General features: G+C 42.3%; 3 protein-coding genes across 8 annotated transcripts; 2 read left to right on the plus strand and 1 right to left on the minus strand.

The window, feature by feature from the left end:
- Nucleotides 1-675: 675 nt before the first annotated feature.
- capn10 (calpain 10) lies at nt 676-7,497 on the plus strand. Its single transcript, XM_088310933.1, has 13 exons — nt 676-939; nt 1,579-1,784; nt 2,012-2,143; nt 2,235-2,431; nt 2,761-2,993; nt 3,066-3,207; nt 3,691-3,857; nt 4,244-4,485; nt 4,555-4,757; nt 5,055-5,307; nt 5,381-5,571; nt 5,808-5,853; nt 6,343-7,497. Exons 2-13 carry the CDS (start codon nt 1,638-1,640, stop codon nt 6,382-6,384), a joined length of 1,995 nt encoding a protein of 664 aa, XP_088167059.1. The 5' UTR covers nt 676-939; nt 1,579-1,637; the 3' UTR covers nt 6,385-7,497.
- A 1,209-nt stretch (nt 7,498-8,706) lies between these two features.
- eif4e2 (eukaryotic translation initiation factor 4E family member 2) lies at nt 8,707-14,380 on the plus strand. 3 transcript variants are annotated; one of them, XM_088310936.1, is made up of 8 exons: nt 8,707-8,867; nt 10,370-10,481; nt 10,673-10,807; nt 11,520-11,624; nt 11,696-11,848; nt 11,970-12,110; nt 13,302-13,378; nt 13,460-14,380. In XM_088310936.1, exons 1-7 carry the CDS (start codon nt 8,737-8,739, stop codon nt 13,335-13,337), a joined length of 813 nt encoding a protein of 270 aa, XP_088167062.1. In that variant the 5' UTR covers nt 8,707-8,736; the 3' UTR covers nt 13,338-13,378; nt 13,460-14,380. The 3 variants fall into 3 exon arrangements, with proteins under 3 accessions (XP_088167062.1, XP_088167061.1, XP_088167060.1); XM_088310934.1 differs by having other exon boundaries at nt 8,730-8,867; nt 11,970-12,106; XM_088310935.1 differs by lacking the exons at nt 13,302-13,378; nt 13,460-14,380 and having other exon boundaries at nt 11,970-12,185.
- A 94-nt stretch (nt 14,381-14,474) lies between these two features.
- LOC148326021 (phospholipid scramblase 1) lies at nt 14,475-19,519 on the minus strand. Of its 4 annotated transcripts, none has more exons than XM_088310941.1 (9): nt 19,385-19,519; nt 18,108-18,159; nt 17,743-17,926; nt 17,594-17,671; nt 17,195-17,387; nt 15,564-15,675; nt 15,392-15,491; nt 15,238-15,296; nt 14,475-14,519 (listed from the first exon to the last, which is right to left on the minus strand). In XM_088310941.1, the coding sequence occupies exons 3-9, from the start codon at nt 17,864-17,866 to the stop codon at nt 14,493-14,495; spliced, it is 693 nt and encodes a 230-aa protein (XP_088167067.1). In that variant the 5' UTR covers nt 17,867-17,926; nt 18,108-18,159; nt 19,385-19,519; the 3' UTR covers nt 14,475-14,492. The 4 variants fall into 4 exon arrangements, with proteins under 4 accessions (XP_088167067.1, XP_088167066.1, XP_088167064.1 ...); XM_088310940.1 differs by having other exon boundaries at nt 17,743-17,934; XM_088310938.1 differs by having other exon boundaries at nt 17,743-18,021.
- Nucleotides 19,520-19,814: the final 295 nt, after the last annotated feature.

Raw genomic sequence — 19,814 nt, forward strand, 5'->3', positions numbered from 1 at the left:
TTAGTTTTACTCCCTACATTTGAAAACCTCGGTGGGCATCTGAAGTTAATTCAGTGTCAATATGACATCAAAATCATTCAATTTATGTCATATTGATGTTGAATTGACATCAGATACCCACTTAGGATGTGTGTACGTTTTAGTCCTTACTTTGTAAAACATGAGCCATGACTTTTTTTAGTCAATTTGAATGATGACACAACTCTTTTTAAATAAATAAATAAAAAATAAAAGAATAGATAAAGGGATGTACAGTTCTTAATTGACTAAGATGTTGGCCTTTGCAAGTGGAAAACAAACAAGGTCAGCAGCGACATGGAGGGACGTGAACTATCGGGAGCAATGACCCAACAGGTGAGAAGAATCAAGACATTTGCCATCCGTGGCCTTAATTAAGAGAATTGTTTGATTTGTCGACTGGAAGGATGATTCAGTGATGAAAGCGTCATACCCTGTGCGATCCTAAAAACTACCAACTTTCGGGGTTTAAAAAATCGTCAAATTAAAGATAAATTTCAAAGTCCTTTCTTTTTATAAATTTAAGTATATGAGCACTTTTATACTCAACCAGACTTAAAATGTAAAACGACGACCCTTTCGATAACTTTGGGTGGGGACATGAACATGTAATTCGCCACAGCAACAGGAGGGGGCAGCAGTGTTGAACAACACAAGAACAGGAAGGATGCACTTGAATGAACTGTCCGACCGGAAGTGTTTTTATTTTTCACACATTTTGTTCACACTTAGCGATGTGACACGGCACGCTTTTGAAAGACAAATCCACACTTTGTCGTACAATCTCGTACTCGTAACAACAGCTCATAAACCATAACAGGACGGGTTTGTGTGGACATAGATGATCATATCCAGTGCACAGGCTAACGCTAGTTAGACGCTATGACGATATGACGACAAGGGAGAAGATGCTCGAAGCAGGTGAGAGTGAAAACGATCGTCTGTACCGCTGTACAAGAGTTTTCGGATTACGATGACATTCAGTTGCTCCGGCAGCGACATAACACGATCGTGTACGTAAATCGGAACTCGTCGTTGGTCACTAATTACAGTACCCCTCCTTGAGCTGTCACCTGTCACTGTGATGGTAACCACAAAACTGACGTGACGTCACTAATAGTGTGCATAATATCGCTTTACAAAAATGGTAAGTCAGTCAACGCATATTTTGGAATTTACACACAATGATAAATGCAAAGGAATATATTTTTGACTTTTAGAAGTTGCACTGGGAGGAAGCAGAAAGATGCACTCTTCTCTTCTCTTTTATCGGTGCACAAGTTGCATTCAGGGAAAGCCAACCAAAGAATGATGACTTAAATGCAGATGAAGAAACACTATAATGGAATTAAACATGAAACAACAGCAAGATTCCACCAAAGTATTCATTTTTATTCCTGGCTAATATTAGAGTACTAATTAATGACAAGGAAATAAGTGATAAACTTAAATGAGATTTGTAAAATATCTGCAATGTCTTTGTAAATGCTGGGAAACACTAGGGATTTTCAAGGCAGTGATTGTAATTTGTTGTTTTTTTTTTTTGTTCTATTTTCCAAGTGGAATGGTCTGGAAGTTGGTGATGGTTGTAAGACCTCACCATACAGCAAGTTGGAGCCATGAAGGCAGGCAAAAGGACAGCGTGTGGTGATGGCAATGATCTTTTTGAGGACCTGGACTTCCCCTCTGATGACTCGTCCCTGTTCTGTGACAGCTCCACGCCCATCTCCAGACTGCAGGGCCGCATCACTTGGCTCCGTCCACAGGTCAGACCCAGTTCAGGGGTGCAACATGACTGAGCATTTCCTACATTGTCGGTGTTGGCGACATTTTTTTTAAGTTACTGTAGCATGTGCTAGTGCATCTTAATAAATTACAATATTGTAGAAAAGTCGAGATAACCTGCGCACTGGTACCAATTTTTGAGAACCACTGCATTATATCACTGTAGTTATTTTTTATCTTAACTTGTTTTTTTTCCCCCTCTTGTCAGGAGATCTGCCGGTCACCAGTTGTCTACCATGACAACATGCACCTGAGTCATGCCAAGCAAGGCTTGCTGGGAGACTGTTGGTTTCTATGTGCAAGCTCCGTGCTGCTCAAGAACAAACATCTTCTGGACAAGGTATGGGAAACAATCTTTAATTGTGATCATAATCAGCCTTTCTGTGTTAGATGATTATTTAAATGCCTCACTCACACTGACTTTTTTGTAGGTTTTTCCTCCCCACCAGCCCTTGTGGGGTGACAGCAAGTACAGAGGATCATTTCACTTTCACTTTTGGGAGAAGGGACACTGGACGGAGGTGATCATCGATGACCGTCTGCCTTGTGTTGATTCGGCTCTCTGCTTCTCACACTGCCACGCCCCTTCTGCCTTCTGGGTGGCTTTGCTAGAGAAGGCGTATGCCAAGTAAGTAGCCAAACATTCAGGTTGTTTTTCTGGCATCATTAAAAAATAGCAAGTCAAGAAAGGATTGGCCAAATGAGATCAGTTTTTTTTGGCACAATTAAAAAGCAGCCGATCATGGGTTGATCAGTCAGAGAAAAGGCATTGTCCCAATTTTTTGTATCAGACCATGTTTTGCTCATTGTGTTTGTCATGGCGAGTGGATAAAATATTCTAATAAACAATTGTTTTAACCGTAACTGCTAAGAGTTATAACACCAATGCGTTTCTTTGGAACACATAAATGGATATACCATCAAATCCCATTTGTACCCATTCTCCTTGCTTTTCAGACACCACGGCTCATACGAGCACCTGTGGGCCGGCCAGGTGTCTGAGGCCTTAGTGGACCTGACCGGCGGTCTTGCAGAGTGCTGGAGCTTGTCTCACTTTGGTTCAGAGGAGGAGCAGCATACACCAGAGAAGAACCACAATCAGGCCATGAGGAAAAGGCTGAAACTAGACATCATATATCCCCTGAGAGCCATGTGTGCACTTAGTTGCTCCACTCAAAGCATCCCAGGAGGTGTGTTATGTTTTTGTGCACATTCAACAAGTTTTATGGCGTCATCTGATTAGCCATGTAACCTGCTGTTAGGAGACAGTGAGTCGGGCCAGCACCATGCCATGGTTGTGATGGAGTGGCTGGATGTGAAGACGATAGCCGGAAGCCCAGTGCGGCTGTTCAGGATCAGAAACCCCTGGGGGAGGTGCTGCTGGGGTGGAGCCTGGACTGAGGGGTGAGGCTTGTTATTTTGTCTCAAACGCAACTGGCACAATGACAGGGCTGAATGATCATTTTATTTATTAAAGGAAAAAAAATTCTAATCTATCACAGGCTCCATGTATTTGAGTAATTACCCCCTGAACCTAAATAGTTGTATCACCCTTGACAACAATAACTGAAATGAAGCATTTGTGAAAACTGGTGGTTAGTTTTCCCGCAATGTTGTGGAGAAATTTTGGCCCATTCTTTTTTTTTTTTCACACACGTTCCAACAAGTTCATTTCTTGGGAATCATCAGAGCTGGGCACTTGACCCTTTTTTGACTGTCAGTCCCTCGCCCTCCGGACCCTATGTTGGTACTCATCGGGCCTCGACCCTGCGGCCTTATTTATAAAAATTGTCGGCCCACAACCCCGTTCCAACCTTTGTTCATCAAAACCTTTTTTAAAATGTGTAAATCCACCCTCATTTGCTCCATCTTCGTCTGCCTATATAGTGGTGCGGGTTGGCGCTCACTTGATTCAGTCGATGCGTTGGACATCCAAGGCAGGGCGGCACAGGGGGACTTCTGGTTGGATGAGACTGAATTCTTGTCCCACTTTGATGATGTCACAGTAGGCTACCCAATCAGTGAGGAGGGACACCTACAAAGTATCTACACTGGTAATTCTCTTATTCTGTAACATTGTCTCTATTTGTACTTTACTGTAGTACCTTGACTTCTTTTTTTTCATTTTTTTTGTGTTACAATGAAAAATTTGAGGAATGCGCATCCTTCACTTACCCCACTGCTTGTGTGAAGTGAATAACAATTGCGCCATCAACTGGATTTGCTTACGTGACGTTGGCAAGCTCAGCCCTGCGATATTCTGATATAATTGTCAGTCGACAGCAAGTGTGGATTTTAATCTTTATTTCGTATTCCTCAAGCAGAATATTATTCAAAATTCCATGTTAAGATGAGTGGGGTTGCAAAGAACAGCTTATTGTAAAGACATTTTTTGACTTGACTTCCCCTTTAAGCCACTTACATGGCCACACCCAAACAGGAAACCCACTGCCTCACTGCCATCACCTCGCCGGACGCTGGGTAAAAAACTCCTCCTCTGGCGGAAGTCGAAACAGCAGCTGCTACGGCACTAACCCCAAATTCTGGCTCAAGATGCGCGAGAAAGGCGAGGTTTTTGTATCTCTGCTTCAGCACAGAAAGCCAAGACAGTTTGCAGACATGGCCCTCGAGGTCGATGCGAGGCGCCAGCACGACCAGGCCATTGCGTTACACATGTGGAAGGTTTGTGCCATCACGTGTTTGGAAGTGACGTGTGTGTAGCTTTGTGTCAACACTTTGTTCTCTCGCCAGGTGGAGAAGAAACGTTTTAATCTGAGCCGTACTTTGAACAAACCACCATGTGCTTCTACTCACTGCCACGCACACCAGAGGGAGGTTGTGCTCCACGGGATACTGGAGCCCGGACACTACCTTTTGATCCCCAGCACCTACCAGCAAGGAGCAGAGGCCCGCTTCCTCATCAGGATCTTCTCCTCCTCTACCTCATCCGTCAGGTAAGCACAGCGCTAATGCTAAAATGCTGTCATTGGATTCGATTTCACATACACTCCCGTTCAGAAGTTTGGGGTTAAAATGCCCTCATTGTTTTTTTTTTTGTTTGTTTTTTTAACAGAAAACCCCTTTTTTTTTTTTTAAACCGAAAAACACTTTTTTTTTTTTTTTTTTGCCAAATTAATAATACATGAAGTTAATGTGTGGCCTCATTATGTTGAAAATGACAGAGTATTGTAGTAATATAAATTTGTTATGGTCCTGTTGAATTGATCTGTCATGAAACGTGCCCTCCTTAGTGCCCTGAAGAGCCCAGCACCTCTCCTGCCGTTAACTGCAGACGGAGAGTGGGAGACCAATCACTTCCGAGGCTCGTGGGTGGCAGGAAGGTCTGCCGGAGGAAGCAGGAACTTCTCGTCACACGTGCAGAACCCTTGCTTCCCGTTTTCGGTTTGCGACGAGCCAATTTTGCAGTGCCTCAACGTCAAGGTTAACCTACACCAGAGCCGTCCCGACACTGATCTGCTCCCCATCGGCTTCCATATTTATAAGGTGACTGCTCATCTGTTCAATCGTCTCAAATGACTTTAAAGTCTGACTTGGATGACTTCTCTGCTTTATTCAGATAGCAGCCGGGGAGCAAAGTCCTTCCATTCCCAGTGAGGACCCCGTTGCCAGCTGTGTTCCCCACCGCTTCACTCAGGTTGTCAGCTTGTCCTGCACTCTTCCACTTGGAGCTTACCTCGTCGTACCATCCACATACCAGCCTAACTGCACTGCAGACTTCACCATCAGCCTTGCTCGGAGAATACACAGGTTAGCTTTGAGTGTGAATTGAGTTACAAGACTTTCATAATATGGAAGAAGTTTTTAGCTTTAATGTTAGTTAAGAGTGCTTTGCAATCGTTTGGTGTTTTTCAGGAGGTGTTTTGAGAAACATGTTTTGAGTTATGAGCGTGGTCACAGCCTGAATTAAACTCATAAGCCAAGCATCACTGTGTTAGTAAGAGAGAACCGGGATGTGTGTGTGTGTGTGTGTGTGTGTCCCTCAGGAGAGTCGTGCAAAGCCAAGAAAAGCTGGGAAGAGCCATTCAGGAGGTTAGTAAATTATATCATCGTTGAATGGCATTGCAGGGTATGTACTTAGCAATTTTTTTACTTAATTAACATTTGTAAAATGTGAGAGACGTTACATGTGATGAGGGGGAAAAAATGAAGTGCATCAATGGATGGCGTTTTAGATGTGCTAGACAAATCAGGACTACTGAATGATGTTTGACTTTAACATACCTCCTTGATGCCAATTACTGCTTTCCTGTCAGCCTTGGGCTTTAATGCCATCTTTTTTAATCTTAGCGTGTATAGAAAGAGCACGAAACCAGGTGTAGGTGAGTTTTTTTAAAGAGTGAGAATGAGCCAAAAGGTGAATTTCGAACTGTGACAAGGGTTCACTAAACTAGTTTTGGAATACAGAACGTTTTAGTGTTTTGGTTTTTTTTGCCCCGTGGCCAGTAGATGGCGGCAGTAATTAACAAATGTGTTTGTGTCGTTTGTGTATCTTCGTGTGTTTGTTCGTGTGGGCGGCAGGTGTCTCACATCTCTATGATGCAAAGCTCGCCGTCTTTGTAGCTTCACTGACGTCGGGCATATGATGAAAGGATTCCCCCTCTGCCCTCCTCGCTGAGACTTTTGTGTGCGCACATGTACGGCTACGCATGTGCACTGTGACTTAGTGGGAATGTGTGAGTTGGAGGAGGAGGGCGAGCTCCCCTTCATACCGAAATGCTGAGGCTCAGGGCTGATGAGCAGCAAGGCACTCGTTGGCCGTTAGGACATCAGAGGTTGTCGGTGGGCTGGGCTGCTAATGAACTATGACGGGACTGGCTGGTGTAAACAAACAGCCGCCATTGAAGAAAGCCGCCACCGCCGTTGCTCATTCAGTCACTGATGCGGCCGCCGGACCAGAACAAAGGCTCCTCTCATGAAGGTCCTCACAGAAGCGCCGCGGGCAAGGGGTGAGGGGTTGGTCTGCGACCGCTGAGCCAACCAAACTGCACCGCCACACAACCTTGCCATACCAAGCCAGAATTGTCTACCAATCCGCCAGTCCCGCACACACTCCATATTCAGCGTCCACTGTGCGAAAGTGCTCAGAATCACTCTCTATTCGCCATAGAGCAACTTTGGTATTTTGTAGTGCTGTTGGAATTTGTTTCAATGCGTCCCACAATGTATCAACTGAGTGCCACTTGGAAAAGCAATATATCCCATGATGCATTGCACCGATACGAAAAAAGCAACATCTCATGATATGGATGGATGGACATCAAGTGTTGTACACTCACTTTAAAGTAATGTAATGTAATTACAATTTACTTTGTTCACTATTTGGCATGGAAGGCCCAGCAGCTGAAGTTTATCCACTACGACGTAATTAACTGCGCAACTATGTAGCATTTTTCATTTGGATGAGGAGTGAACGATGTTTGTTTTATGAAAACGTGCCGTAATAACATGATTTAATAGAATGTAAAGAAACTGTTTGTGAAACACGATTCCTCAGTCGGCAATGTGTTGCTCATTCTTGTGTTTGAGCTTTTCCACCCTCGAATTTTATAATACGTACAGACATTCAATCAAGAGAAAGTAGCTCTGAGCTCTTCTTTAACCAGAAAAGAAAGCGTCTATTATTTAGTGGGAAAATAATTTGGCTTCAATAAAAACACCAGTTTCTGACCAAAAGATGGAGAAAACAAGCATTTTGTGGAAAATGTTTTTTTTTTTTTAGCACAGTCAACTACAGTAGTAAATGAGCACACAATTCCAAACACACTTTCTGGATATTCACACAGTAAATCCTCCACACAGCAGGCCCTCAAACATGTTTATATACCGTTACTGAAGCTATCCACAGCCTGCAGCTCCCTTTTCCGTCCCCCCTCGGACCACCACTGTGACCCGAACAGAGCCTCCGAAGTGGTGATGACGAGCAGCAGGATGCGAGGGATGAAACAAGCGATGCGGCACATCAGAGGAGGTCGGCCCGTGTGATGAGGGTGCCAATTGGTTTTGTGTTGAGGCTGTGCGCGTTTGGCAGCGGGTTTGCCTCTTGCTCATCCACCATATCTGTCATTGAAAGGCCTTCTGATGATTGACTCACTGGGAGACAGTGCCAAGCTAAAGGAGAAAAGGAGAGTTGTTTACTTTTTTTTTTATGTTTGAGGTCCACGTGAAAAAATAAAAAGTTTATGAAAAGTTGATTGTGCATTTGTGATTCTGGCGTTGTCCAAAGTCAGCAGTGTCATTCATCCATATTCAAAATTCAACCAAATCTACTTGGTCAAATTAACCCATTCCACTAAAATCCGCAACCATCCAGTGAGTGGGTTAAGACAACAATTAAGCATTTTTGTGTGTGTGTGTGTGAATGGACAATAGAGGTTTAAAATGTTACACTTGAATGAAATTAGAGCAATAATTTCCAACCGCTGTGCTAATACATGATCCTAATTCACTTAATCCGTCTGAAAATTGCATCAATTGCTTTTGGGCGAGGAGCTCAAGCCACAGTCGCTGATGCATTTTCAGACATTTATTGAACGGGATGAATACTCAAATAACCGACTCAAAACCAGTTCCTACAGTCACTCACTGCGCCACACATCCGTCACATGAATACTACAGCGTAATTACACTTTATAAAACCAGGGGGTTTCTTTACATTCTCATTTGTATTTATTTCTAAACTGACATTTCTTCTTTATTGAAAATGGTGGCTGTTTTGGGTCAAAGTTTTTCAATTCATTTCAACCGGAAAATGGATTTCAAATACGAGCTGATCGAGTTACAAGTTAAACTCGTACATCAAGGTACCACTGTAACTAAAAATGACGTAGTTCAAACCACTGCAATAATACAATAGTCCAACATGACAAATATTGTTTATGGCAGTTAAATCCAACCTTGCGCCATCACGACCTCATGCAGTGCGTGTCCACGTCCACGTCCACGCATCGTGCGCGCCACCCTTCCTGCGGAATTCACTACGGGAGGCTGAGGTCGCACTACGAGAAACGGGGAAAAAGGAAAATAATGAACAACAAATTTGACGCGTGAGTACATGAACATTTCTGTGTATTGTCTGCAGCCGTAGAGGTTCACACTTACGGGGTTGAAAGTAACTTAGATGAGTGTTGCATGAAAAAATGAGAGGCGTGTCTGTCGGAAAAGCATGCTTTTTGCGTGCAATGGTCACAAATAAACCCACGCGAGTGCGAGGTATAGTTTCACACTACTGTTCGGAAGAATATCGTGACACTGAATGCAACTATATGTCCAATTATTCCGGGGAACTTTATATGTTGTTAGCGTTAGCTTAGCCTACGAGGAAGCAGTAGGCCGCAAATCCACGGTGTGACAGTTGTTGGATGTCCGGGAAAAGCGCGCCGAGGTTCGGTTTAAACTGACGCCCACTGCGGTCTGAAACGACGAACGGAACGTTTGCAAAACGGCGTGTGCGAACTGGGGACTGTTTTAACAGTTTTTATATTTTCCATTTATGCACGCATAGTCGTTGTCATTTGTTACTGAAAAACTACTGTTTTGCACCATGTCATTAAAGAGAAGGGAGGGATTTAGTCTGCCCAGTTTCCTTCTGTATGTTGAACACTGAGCGGTGCATGTCAACTAAAAGCCTAAAGTGTCAATGTATATTGTAGTAATAGACGATGTAGAGGTCTCTAGGCGTATTCCAGTTTGCAAAATGATAGCCTACACAGTGATTGACGTTTAACTCATTTCCTTATTATTATAATTATGTGTCTATTCCTCGAATGCGGAATTGCAGAAAATGCATAGTTGATCTCGTAATAAAAGCCATCATTTAATAGTTTAGTCCTTTTTAAGTTGGGGGAAAAAAAACAAAACAAACCACAGTGATTCTCAATTTGTGGCATGAGAAGGAATCACAGGCAAAGTTCGTTTTTGTTGTTTAACTTTTAAGGGCTTTACATTTCATTTAAATATTTACTAACTTTTTTTAAAAACTTTTATTTAGGTACCATGTTTTTTAAGCTGCTTATCTTCAAAGCGCATAGTGTGGCAGTGACTTTCAGAAATCGAAAGGAGAAAAAAAATGGTCATGGTTTTGGCAAACACTTGGGCTGACTATGGTTCAGCATTTTAATGCTGGTCGTGGTGGTATTTGGATAGCTAAGTAAGTTTTAGGTGATATTCGGTGTTAAGTAAAAGAAATGTCTATTTACATTTTTGCAAGAAGCTGGATCACGTAAAATAATAATGGCTTCCTCTTGTGCAAATCAGTATTTTAAACACACCTTCAATGTTGTTGTACAAGTCTGAGCCTGTAGAACCAGCGGCAAGACTTAATGAGGTTTGACTATAGAATCTTTGCAAGGGGACAAATCTGTGAGTGTGCGTAATGTGCGGTGTGTTTGCCTGCCACCTGCATGCCTTAAGTTAGGCTTTACTGTGTCAGGTTTTGCAAGAAGACTTCAAAGTTGTTAAGCAAGCTAAAGTGACATATCCCCACAAACGGAAAAGTCAAATTGTTCAGCACAAAACAAGTCAAATGTGTTTTTTCCTTTAACTCCAGTCTAAAAGATGATGACAGCGGTGACCACGACCAGGACCAAGGCTCACAGAAAGACGGTGAGAAGGAAAAAATTGAAGACGACGACAAGGAGCAAAATGCAACAAGGAAAAGGGTAAGCTGCAATTGCAGTTGAAAATAACACCAAACAAGCGCACTACTGGTCAGATTGCACATTTCCCGATGTCAGACCTTTTTGAGCCAGGAAAAACCTTACACCCAACATTGACATGGAGAAAATGTCTTGCGCAACTCCCTTGTGTTCACAACCACTTTATCTTCCTCTTGTCTTTTCGTCTTCCATAGATGGTGATTCCAGCGGCGGATGAGCACCCTCTTCAGTACAACTACACATTTTGGTACTCCAGAAAGAACCCAGGCAGGCCGGCCAGCACTCAGAGTTACGAGCAGAACATCAAACAGATCGGCAGCTTCGCCTCGGTGCGTCACTTCCTCGGATGCTTTCGCACATAACTCGGCACACAATAAATCAATAATAAGTAAGCCACAAACTTTGTGTGCTGCACATCTTCCAAATAGACTTCACCCAAATTGATTCTTCGCTTTCCCTGTTTGGAACTGACCAAAGTAATTAAAGCAGTTCATAAATGCTATTGTGCTCATGCCGACGTGCGTCTAATCAAAACAGCTGCGCCAGTGGCGGCGTTACGTGGGGACCAGGAGTGGCCATGGCCACCCCTTATCACTCTGTGACAATTCCGCCATTTTTATAGGAATGCAGTCTCATCGATCCATTGATGAATTTGGATGTGATTGATTACTTCTGAATGCAGCCCCACCCCTCGTTAAAAGAGCGTTTGGAAACTTGAGCAACCTCAGTTGTTTATTTTTATTTAAACTCTTTGGAAAAAAAATATATTTTCTAATGTGTTGTACGGGGTATTGTCAGATTAATGGTGGAAAAATTGAAATAATTGAAATTGGTCTCATAATATAAAAAAGCCATTTGATCACTGTCGTGTTGTTTTTTTTTTTTTTTTTTTTTAATCTCCACTGTCCTGAAAATGGATGGATGAATTTGAAATATATTTTAGTAAAATGCCTCTTCTGGGCAGTGTCAACTTTTTATTTCCATTATCGCACCTCTGACCATGTTTCATTGAGAGTTGTCTCCTTTCTGATTTTCCCCAAGGTGGAGCAGTTCTGGCGATTCTACAGTCACATGATTCGGCCAAGCGACCTAACGGGCCACAGTGACTTCCATCTCTTCAAAGAAGGCATCAAACCCATGTGGGAGGTGAGAGCGTCTTGGTGTTTAACTCATAGTGGGACTTGGAACAAGTCTAATCTGACGCCGTGCGTGTGAAGGATGATGCTAACAAGATGGGCGGCAAGTGGATCATCCGTTTGCGGAAAGGCCTGGCGTCCCGCTGCTGGGAGAACCTGATCCTGGCCATGCTGGGCGAGCAGTTCATGGTTGGCGAGGAGATCTGCGGCGCCGTCGTGTCCGTCCGCTTTCAGGTACATGAAGGAGTTAGGAAATTTGGCGTTTAACCACCTGCAAGGGCAACCCACGAAATTGTGGATTTAAAAAAAATAAATAATTTTTGACCCCCGATCCCTTGTTTGGTTTTATCTCCAGGAGGACATCATCTCCATCTGGAACAAAACAGCCAGCGAACGAGCCACCACGGCCCGCATCAGAGATACTCTCCTACGAGTTCTCAACCTGCCCCCCAACACCCTCATGGATTACAAGAAACACACAGACAGCATTAAGTATGTAAGTCTCCCCTTGCTTTTTATTACCTCTGCCAAACACACGCGTGCATGCACACATTAAAGAGCCCTCCAGCCCCCATATAAACCGCTCTGACAAACGTTCTAGTATGTGCCAGTCATCAGACACGAATGCTAATTATGTTCTATGTTCTGCAGAACTACTTACCTTTTGTCTTTTCCGTCGTCTGACAGTCACACTCGGCCTGCGGATTTTGGTCCAGCCTTGCTAGCCAATGCATGAACACTCCGTTCATGCATCGGCTAGCAAAAAGGCTCCCTTTTTTATATGGGAGCAAATTATCTCAATAAGTCACACGGTTATGTCCAAATTCCGAAAGTGGCTTTTCAGAAATAGAAAAATAACCAAAAATTCACTTGGTTGTTTAATTTCTACCTTGATTGATGTGGAACACCTCAGAGATGCACGTTTGTATGCAAGCAATTAAAAATGGTCACATTTGCACATTTCCCCTTTTTTCTCCCTCTTGTTACGAGCCTTTGTGTTGCATGTCAAAATTTCACCGCACCGAAATACTTTGACCCGGTAACCAGCAGCTAACCTAACAGCCACATCTGCACTTTCACTCCCACTTCACTCACCAGGCCCGACGCCGTCTTTTAAAGCCAGAAACACTCAATGTTAGAGATGTTATCATGTGGAATAGCGCTCCCAAGTGGTCAACAACAAGACCTGCACTTCATGTGCACTTTTTGTTGAATGATAATGCAAAATCAATTATTACTTGATAATCAGTCGAATATTTTTATTCCAACAATATTCAATCGCTGCAGCCAATGCTCTCTCTAAGCTCCGCGCGTGAGCAATTGCGCACTGCACTGTTTGAAGCACACACATAGACTCACACTCAACACTGACGTGACGCTGCAGACCAAACACAGATAGCTCCAGTCAGGAAGTCCAAATATGGGCGTAGTTTATGAGCCCTTTAAATGAGGCTGTTTCGTGTGTTTCACAGGTCACGGGACATAGAGTTGTTTTGTTTATTAGATGGCGATGTGCCACTGTATTTTCATTTTCAAATTAAAAAAAAAAAAAAAAAAAAAATCTGTAACTACTACTCCGACTACACACTAGCTAGTGAAAATTCTTGACGCATTTGTGTGTAGTCCGTGGCTGTTTGTGTTGTGGTCAGCTGGCGGGAATCTGAAATGATCTGTTGCTCGTTTGCAGAGCATGGGAAGACTTCCATGGTCTGGTGAATGTTAGCGGCGGACGTTAGCCCTTCTGGCGCCGCAGACCTCTGCAAGGTTGGAAAGTTTTTTTGTTTTTTTTTTCCCCCCTTCTGTATTCCTTCACTGAAAGCACGCTTGCGGCGTCCTTGTTTGCAGGTGTGTTTTTATTTGACGTTGCTGTGGCGGATGGAGAGGGCGTATCATGTCCGGATGGGGAGGAGGATACCCGCCAGTGTGGATTGACCGAGCGAAAGCCGGGAACAAGAGACGGACGGGACAGAGCATTCCTTCTTTGTGTCCGCTTGGGAGCGACCAGAAACCCCTTTGAGCAGAAGAGAGAAACTTGCATTATTTTTAACCAACCAGAGAGGACAGAAGTCTCCGATTTATTCTTTTTTTTCTTACTTTTGTAGCAAATAACCACAATTTAACTTTAGCGGACTGGTGTTCAGCTATTTGGTCAAAAGCTGTTGACAAAATGTGTTCTTGGCTAAATTTCTCAACCCTTTTCCAATGTGTGTGTTCACGTCACATGACTTGCTCTACTGCTCTGGGACTCAAACAGGGTTTGTGGTAGAAGTTATTTTAATACTGTGCTGTATTTTAACTACAATTCCGCTGTTCATTTCCACCTTGACTTTCTACTGTTACTGTATATCTGTAAAGACAGATCATTGAAAATTAAATGAGCCTTGATTTTCTAACTCTGACATGGAAATGCAATTCCAAAGAGGAAGGAGGGGGGTGGATACGCCTGTCCGGGGAAGATTTACACTCACTCGGCATTTTACGAATGAACTGCTATGCTGTTCTCAACCAGTCCAAGGAATGGGCTTCGCTTTAAATGTCATCAATGATTTACAGAACAGACATTCTTTGCTTTTACCATTTTGTAATCCATGAAATGAATCTGAGCTTGGAAGTCCACTGAAGGTTTTTGGATTCTTCCCCTGGAAAACTGTAACGCCACCTTTGTTTGGTGGTGCGGTGACGGGCGCTGTTGTGTAACATTTGGGGAAGGTGTGGTCGTTTGTATGCTTGATGGATAAAAAGCAATAAATGAAAATATGCAGCTGCCGCTAGTGTCTGTCTTAAGCCTCAAGGTTAAAAAAAAAAAAATAACTTTTTTTTTTTTTAAACATACAGTGCAGTCAAATGACTGTTGATTTTACCCATAAATGATCGTCCTTCAGCTCATCTCAAAGAACATGTAATTCTGCAAAAAAATGAAAACGGGGGGGCATTAGTCAACCCATAGACTTCAATGCAATTTTGATAAATTAGTTCAATTAGACTTTTAACTGTGAATAAGCATAAACAAATCATCCAGTCCCGACTTGTTTGGTGTCAATAGACGTCGATTTGATGAACTTTGACTCGTGCGCAGTCTATCCATCCATCCATTATCTTTACCTCTTCTCCTCACGAGGGTGGTGCTGGAGCCTATCCCAGCTGTCTTCGGGCCGTAGGTGGGGTACACCTTGAATTGGTTGCCAGTAGTGCTGGTGAGGTGAAGCTTCTTGAAGCATTGAGGCTTTCCATGAAATTGCTTTGACTCATGTGTCGAAGCCTCAAAGGTGCTTCAAGCCCCTCTGGCGCTACCAAGTGGACATAAAGTATATCGACATGCAAGGAAGTGGTTTTCTTGTACAAAGTTTTGATTAGGATCGTACTCATTATGACATGAAATTGACATGGAAAGGGTGCCCGCAGCCGGAATCGAACCCACGACCTCCGTATTGTGAGGCCATCGTGCCGCCCCGTGCGCAGTCTAATTGCTCTTAAAACGACGCAATCCTGTTCTGAAGATTTTCCCTTCACAATCAGTTAATTAACCTTTAATAACTACGTAGCCATTTAAGGAAAGTGAATCAAATACCATCGCTTATGAGCATTCTACATTTGACTTTTTCCAACTTGGAAAGCATACTTACCAGTAAGAATGTGGCTGCAAGTAGTAGCAGTTTGCTTTGTGAATCCATGTCGAGTGGCACTGAAACATTTCAACACGTGCAAAAATGCAAATGTGATTGATTTAAAATGTTTGTGTACATTCATACCAATACATATCTCCGTTATTAAACTCACCGTCCATCCCAAAATACTCGTGGTCCATGTTACGCTCTTGGTGAAACCCATGCCATTTCTTCCATATGGTACCGATGTTCTCACCAATGTTGGAGACAATCTATTTAAAATAAAAAGTGATAAAAATGTGGCTTTTTTGCGTCAACATACATTTCTAGTAAGTGAGTGTTACCTGGAATTGCTGATTCGACAAGCATCGAAGTGGGCAGCATGGGCCCTGAATTCGGACTGCAGACGTTCCCTGGGAGTCTTTGACTTCAAAGAGAGGCGTGAACATGCTCCACCTGGAAACACAAGGAAAATATAGTACAATACAGTAGTCTGTTCTTTTTTACTTTGAGTTCAATCATTAGGCCAATTTTCTTAAAGGGGAAGTCAACCCCCCCAAAAAATCTTTCAGAGAAACTGTAGTCCATAGTCTAAACATGGCATGCTTTTGTGACAAATGAGTTAAGCAGCAAAATCCATACTGTTTTTAGTTATCTCAGGGGGCAGCCATTTTGTCACTTCTGTCGACATCACAGTTACTCAGGTCACAGTTAATGACCTATCATGGCTCAGTTTCAGAAAAGATGTGTGCTGTGATTGTTCTTCTAAATGAGCCCATGGCAACTGTGATGTCATTTTTAGTCAACAGAAGTGACAAAATGGCCGCAACCTGAGGTGGCTAAAAACAGGTGGATTTTCCTGCTTAACTCATATTTCACAAACACAATATTAACCCGAATTCCATGTTTCTACTAGTAAAAGTGCATAGAACATTTTATCGCAGAAAAAAATCGGGGTTAACTTCCCTTTGAGCTTTAAGGCCAACCAACCAATCAGAGGGTGGAACAAAGTTGATGTTATAGTGGGCCAGCAAGCTGAAGCCAATTTGAAATGTGACTGATGGGAGTAAATGAATAAAATATCATGAAAGAGATTTGAAATATTCGGTTGTAAATGTAGGTCAGTGCTTCTGATAGTGTTAGGCCAGCAGAGGAGGCCATTCTGGCCATGACCTCTCACCACTGGAACACAGAATATCTCCTGCAGTGAGCAACCTGGCAACCGTGGAGCCGGCCTTGATGCTTGGTTGCTCCCATTTTCAGCTGTCATGATTCCGCAGCACCAAAAGTGTTTGCTCGCTCTCACAGGAGTTCAAACAGGGACAAGCTTTATTGTGGCACAACGGAGGGAATATTTAGACCAAGTAGATCATCCAAACCTCCGCCAGCTCTGTCTTAATTAGACATCCGGCACTGCTTCTGGAAAACTCTAAAACTGACATCCAAGGGATGGGCTGCCCAGACCTAGCCAAAGTCATGTGCCAACGAAGCACCTGCTTAGGCACTCGTGACCAACAGGGGGCTCCCAAGAGCGATTAAAAGTCAACAGAGCCTGGAGTATTGTGGAAACAGAGTAAAAGCAAAAGTTTGGAATATTTTTTTTTCTGTGCGGGTGTTTTACAAAAGCTGTTGCACATTTTAACATTGTCCAATTTTATATTTGTTTTTAAGCCTTTGACACCTTGTTTCAGGTCGTCCTACTTACTAATTTAGATCCTTATAAATCCATTTACTCTATGTAATGCTCTTTTTGTATATTTTTGTTATTTTTATTCATCTGAATGATTTTATTTCTTGTTGTGCGCTTTATCGTTGTTCTTACACTACAAAATATCTTTGCACATTACAGTGCATTTTATATATATAGTGCTTTCACAACAGCTGAAGCATTAAAAAAAAATGCTTTACAGAACAAATAACTTAAAATGAATCTTATAAATCAAGGCACTGTTATAGTAGCTTCGGTGTGGCCTACCTTTGGTACACGGTGCCGATGAGCTGCTTCTGGCCCGTGTAGGCGCTCATTTCCATGAGGCAGCAGCCGAGACAGCAGCCGTCCATCCTGAGAGGTCTGTCGAAGTAGAAAACTTGGTGCCCTTGTTGGTCGAAGCCCTGCAAGGAGCAAGACCGTGCTGGACCACAACACTGAAGGCACACGCATGAACTCTCTGAAAGCAAAGAAGGAAATGCGAAGGAGATGTGCTGAGCTGAAAAGTACATGAATTCAGTTTACATAACATGGATCATCTCATGGCGTCTATTCACATTTACAAACACACCATCATTGCTCGTGCTTTTCTTTCAAAAAAGAAAGGACATTTCTAAGTGACCCCAAATTTTTGAATGATTATGTAGTTCATATGCACGATGGTACCTTCCACTGCCACAAACAATTGTGACTGGTTTGCTCCTGTGCCAATGTTGTAGATCTTCTGTGGAACACACTGTGGACCTAAAATCAGAAGGCCTTTACTCGAGACCTCATCCCCAAACATATGCTTGCACAAAGAACACCCCACTCACCCTGAAGTTGTGGTCTTGCAGTGATGTGAAACTGACTGACTTCATCCAGCACACTCAAAGAGTTGGATGAGCCTCCTGCACCGTCCTCACCCCTCAGTTGACCCGGAACGGGCTTGCCGGACATTTGGAGAGGTTTGCATCCGGGTGGGTGAGGGTGGCACTCACACGCAGGACTGCATTTGTTCTGGAAGGCTCGGAATATCATGCGAATGTGATTCTCACGCTCTAGTCGTCCATAAGGAAGAGGTTGATTGGTCACGACGGACATGCTGGCGATACCTACACACATTAGAACAGAGGTTTCAATCCTGTTCCTCAAGTGCTGGTTTCCTGGATGTTTACCATCGCTCCCTGCTGCAACATACCTGATTCAAATGACCAACCGGCTCTCGCGCAACATAACAGGATTGAGGACCTCTGCAATTGGAAGGAAAAATAGTCACAATTTACACAGAAATGTACTCATTATGAAAACAAAGCCCAGAAAGTCTGTATGAACGGCAACAGTTGGATATCAATGATAATTGTAACTTCTGCGAGCATTTTGTTGCACTGCCTGTCACTATACATTGCTTGTATAGATGAGCAAACATTTTGCAACAATTAAGCAAAATTGGATAATATCCAGCGGCACAATAGTTGAAATCACTAAATTATAATACTAGAAAATTAGATTAAGATTAGATTAGGTTTTCAACACTAGAAAATTTTTTTTGAACAATGCATGCCCACTTTGTCAAATTTTTTGAGTTATTATATTATATTTATTATTAATATTAATATTATTATTTTATTTATTTTTATTTTTATTTTTTTATTATTATTACGATTGGTAGTAGTAGTAGTAGTAGTAGTAAGAGTATGGTATCATGAGGGTAAATTTTCTAGAATAAAAATTTTTATTAAATTAAATTAAATTAAATTAAATTAAATTAAATTAAATTAATAGGATACAATAAAACCAAAAATGAAACTTACACTTTCATGAAATATAACTTTTAAGATGAGGTCAGGTTACATGTGGCACATGTGAGTGGCTGAAAACACAGTTTGCTGTGGAAGAAAAATACCGCTGATTAACGGTAAAATTGTGTTGCATTGCTTGTATTGTTAATTTGGTCAGATTTTTTTTTTTACTAGTAATACATGTATTGGAAGATTATTCTCATAAAATCACATCTTTATCGTTGTAATTTTATACGATTTAATTACTTTAACTAGACAGTTTTCCGTCTTTATTGTCATAACCTTGCCATGTTTTTTCATAACATTCTATATTTTTCGATATATCATAGATTAGTACTTGGAAATGTGCATATTAATGATGTCATATAAATTTATTAAATGTTTTTTTTATTTCAAATAACTTACCTGCTCTCTGTGGACAAATTGTTTCAAGGCTCGTTGTAAATCTTGATGAAAACATTGTTTAATTGTGAGTCGAAGGTATCACAAAAACCCATCAAGTTAATCTCTAGTCATTGTTTTACTAAAGCCTCAGATCAGTTTGTTGACATTACGACACTCATTAATAATGTTTATGGCATTGTAAATTCTCGATCCAGACATTAAGCTGCTACATGATCATCGCGAATGAAGTGGTGAAATAAAGAAAAAAGTTTTTTCGACGTTCCTTACTTACCTTCAACTTTCAGCCCCCCATCCTTGTCCAGACATTTAACGTAAATGTGAGCCGAACCAAACTAGTTTTGCGCGTCCATGATGTCAAGAGCAGGTTGGGTTTGTTCAACACCAACCTTCTTGTCCTTCTGTGTGCGAATATTCACGTCGTAATGTTTGGCTTAGTGACTGTGTGTCTAGAGCTCGCCTCTCCCGCCTCTGTTGCCATGCCAACCAGCCGGATCTGCCTTTTGTTGGGCCCTGAAGGCACCACTCAGCCGTGTAATTGAAGTCCTGCTTTCAGATGTGGGGGGCACTAGGTCTGTTTTTGTTGGCCGTTGGGGCGGTACCTCTCTAGTTGTGGCTTGGAAGTGCCAAGATGGCAGGTTGTAGACCAAAAATTAAGTTGGTATTGGTGGTGACTGGTTCCGTTGAGCAAGGCACAGGTCAGG

This window comes from Idiotropiscis lumnitzeri, chromosome 12 (assembly GCF_059441095.1).
Source record: "Idiotropiscis lumnitzeri isolate Australia: NSW breed Sydney's pygmy pipehorse chromosome 12, RoL_Ilum_1.0, whole genome shotgun sequence".
NCBI lineage: Eukaryota > Metazoa > Chordata > Actinopteri > Syngnathiformes > Syngnathidae > Idiotropiscis > Idiotropiscis lumnitzeri.

Excerpts from the sequence above, each read along its gene's own strand:
- eif4e2 (XM_088310935.1), top strand. The coding sequence starts at position 8,737 with ATGCAGTGCGTGTCCACGTCCACGTCCACGCATCGTGCGCGCCACCCT. Across the intron at positions 8,868-10,369 it reads ATGAACAACAAATTTGACGC|TCTAAAAGATGATGACAGCG; the intron begins GTGAGTACATGA and ends CTTTAACTCCAG. Across the intron at positions 11,849-11,969 it reads TCGTGTCCGTCCGCTTTCAG|GAGGACATCATCTCCATCTG; the intron begins GTACATGAAGGA and ends TTTTATCTCCAG.
- LOC148326021 (XM_088310937.1), bottom strand. The coding sequence starts at position 18,031 with ATGTGTGTAGGTATCGCCAGCATGTCCGTCGTGACCAATCAACCTCTT. Across the intron at positions 15,676-17,194 it reads ATCGGCACCGTGTACCAAAG|GTGGAGCATGTTCACGCCTC; the intron begins GTAGGCCACACC and ends TTGTGTTTCCAG. Across the intron at positions 14,520-15,237 it reads TTGCAGCCACATTCTTACTG|AATTACATGTTCTTTGAGAT; the intron begins GTAAGTATGCTT and ends ATTTTTTTGCAG.
- capn10 (XM_088310933.1), top strand. The coding sequence starts at position 1,638 with ATGAAGGCAGGCAAAAGGACAGCGTGTGGTGATGGCAATGATCTTTTT. Across the intron at positions 3,208-3,690 it reads GGTGGAGCCTGGACTGAGGG|TGGTGCGGGTTGGCGCTCAC; the intron begins GTGAGGCTTGTT and ends CTGCCTATATAG. Across the intron at positions 5,854-6,342 it reads TGGGAAGAGCCATTCAGGAG|GTGTCTCACATCTCTATGAT; the intron begins GTTAGTAAATTA and ends TGTGGGCGGCAG.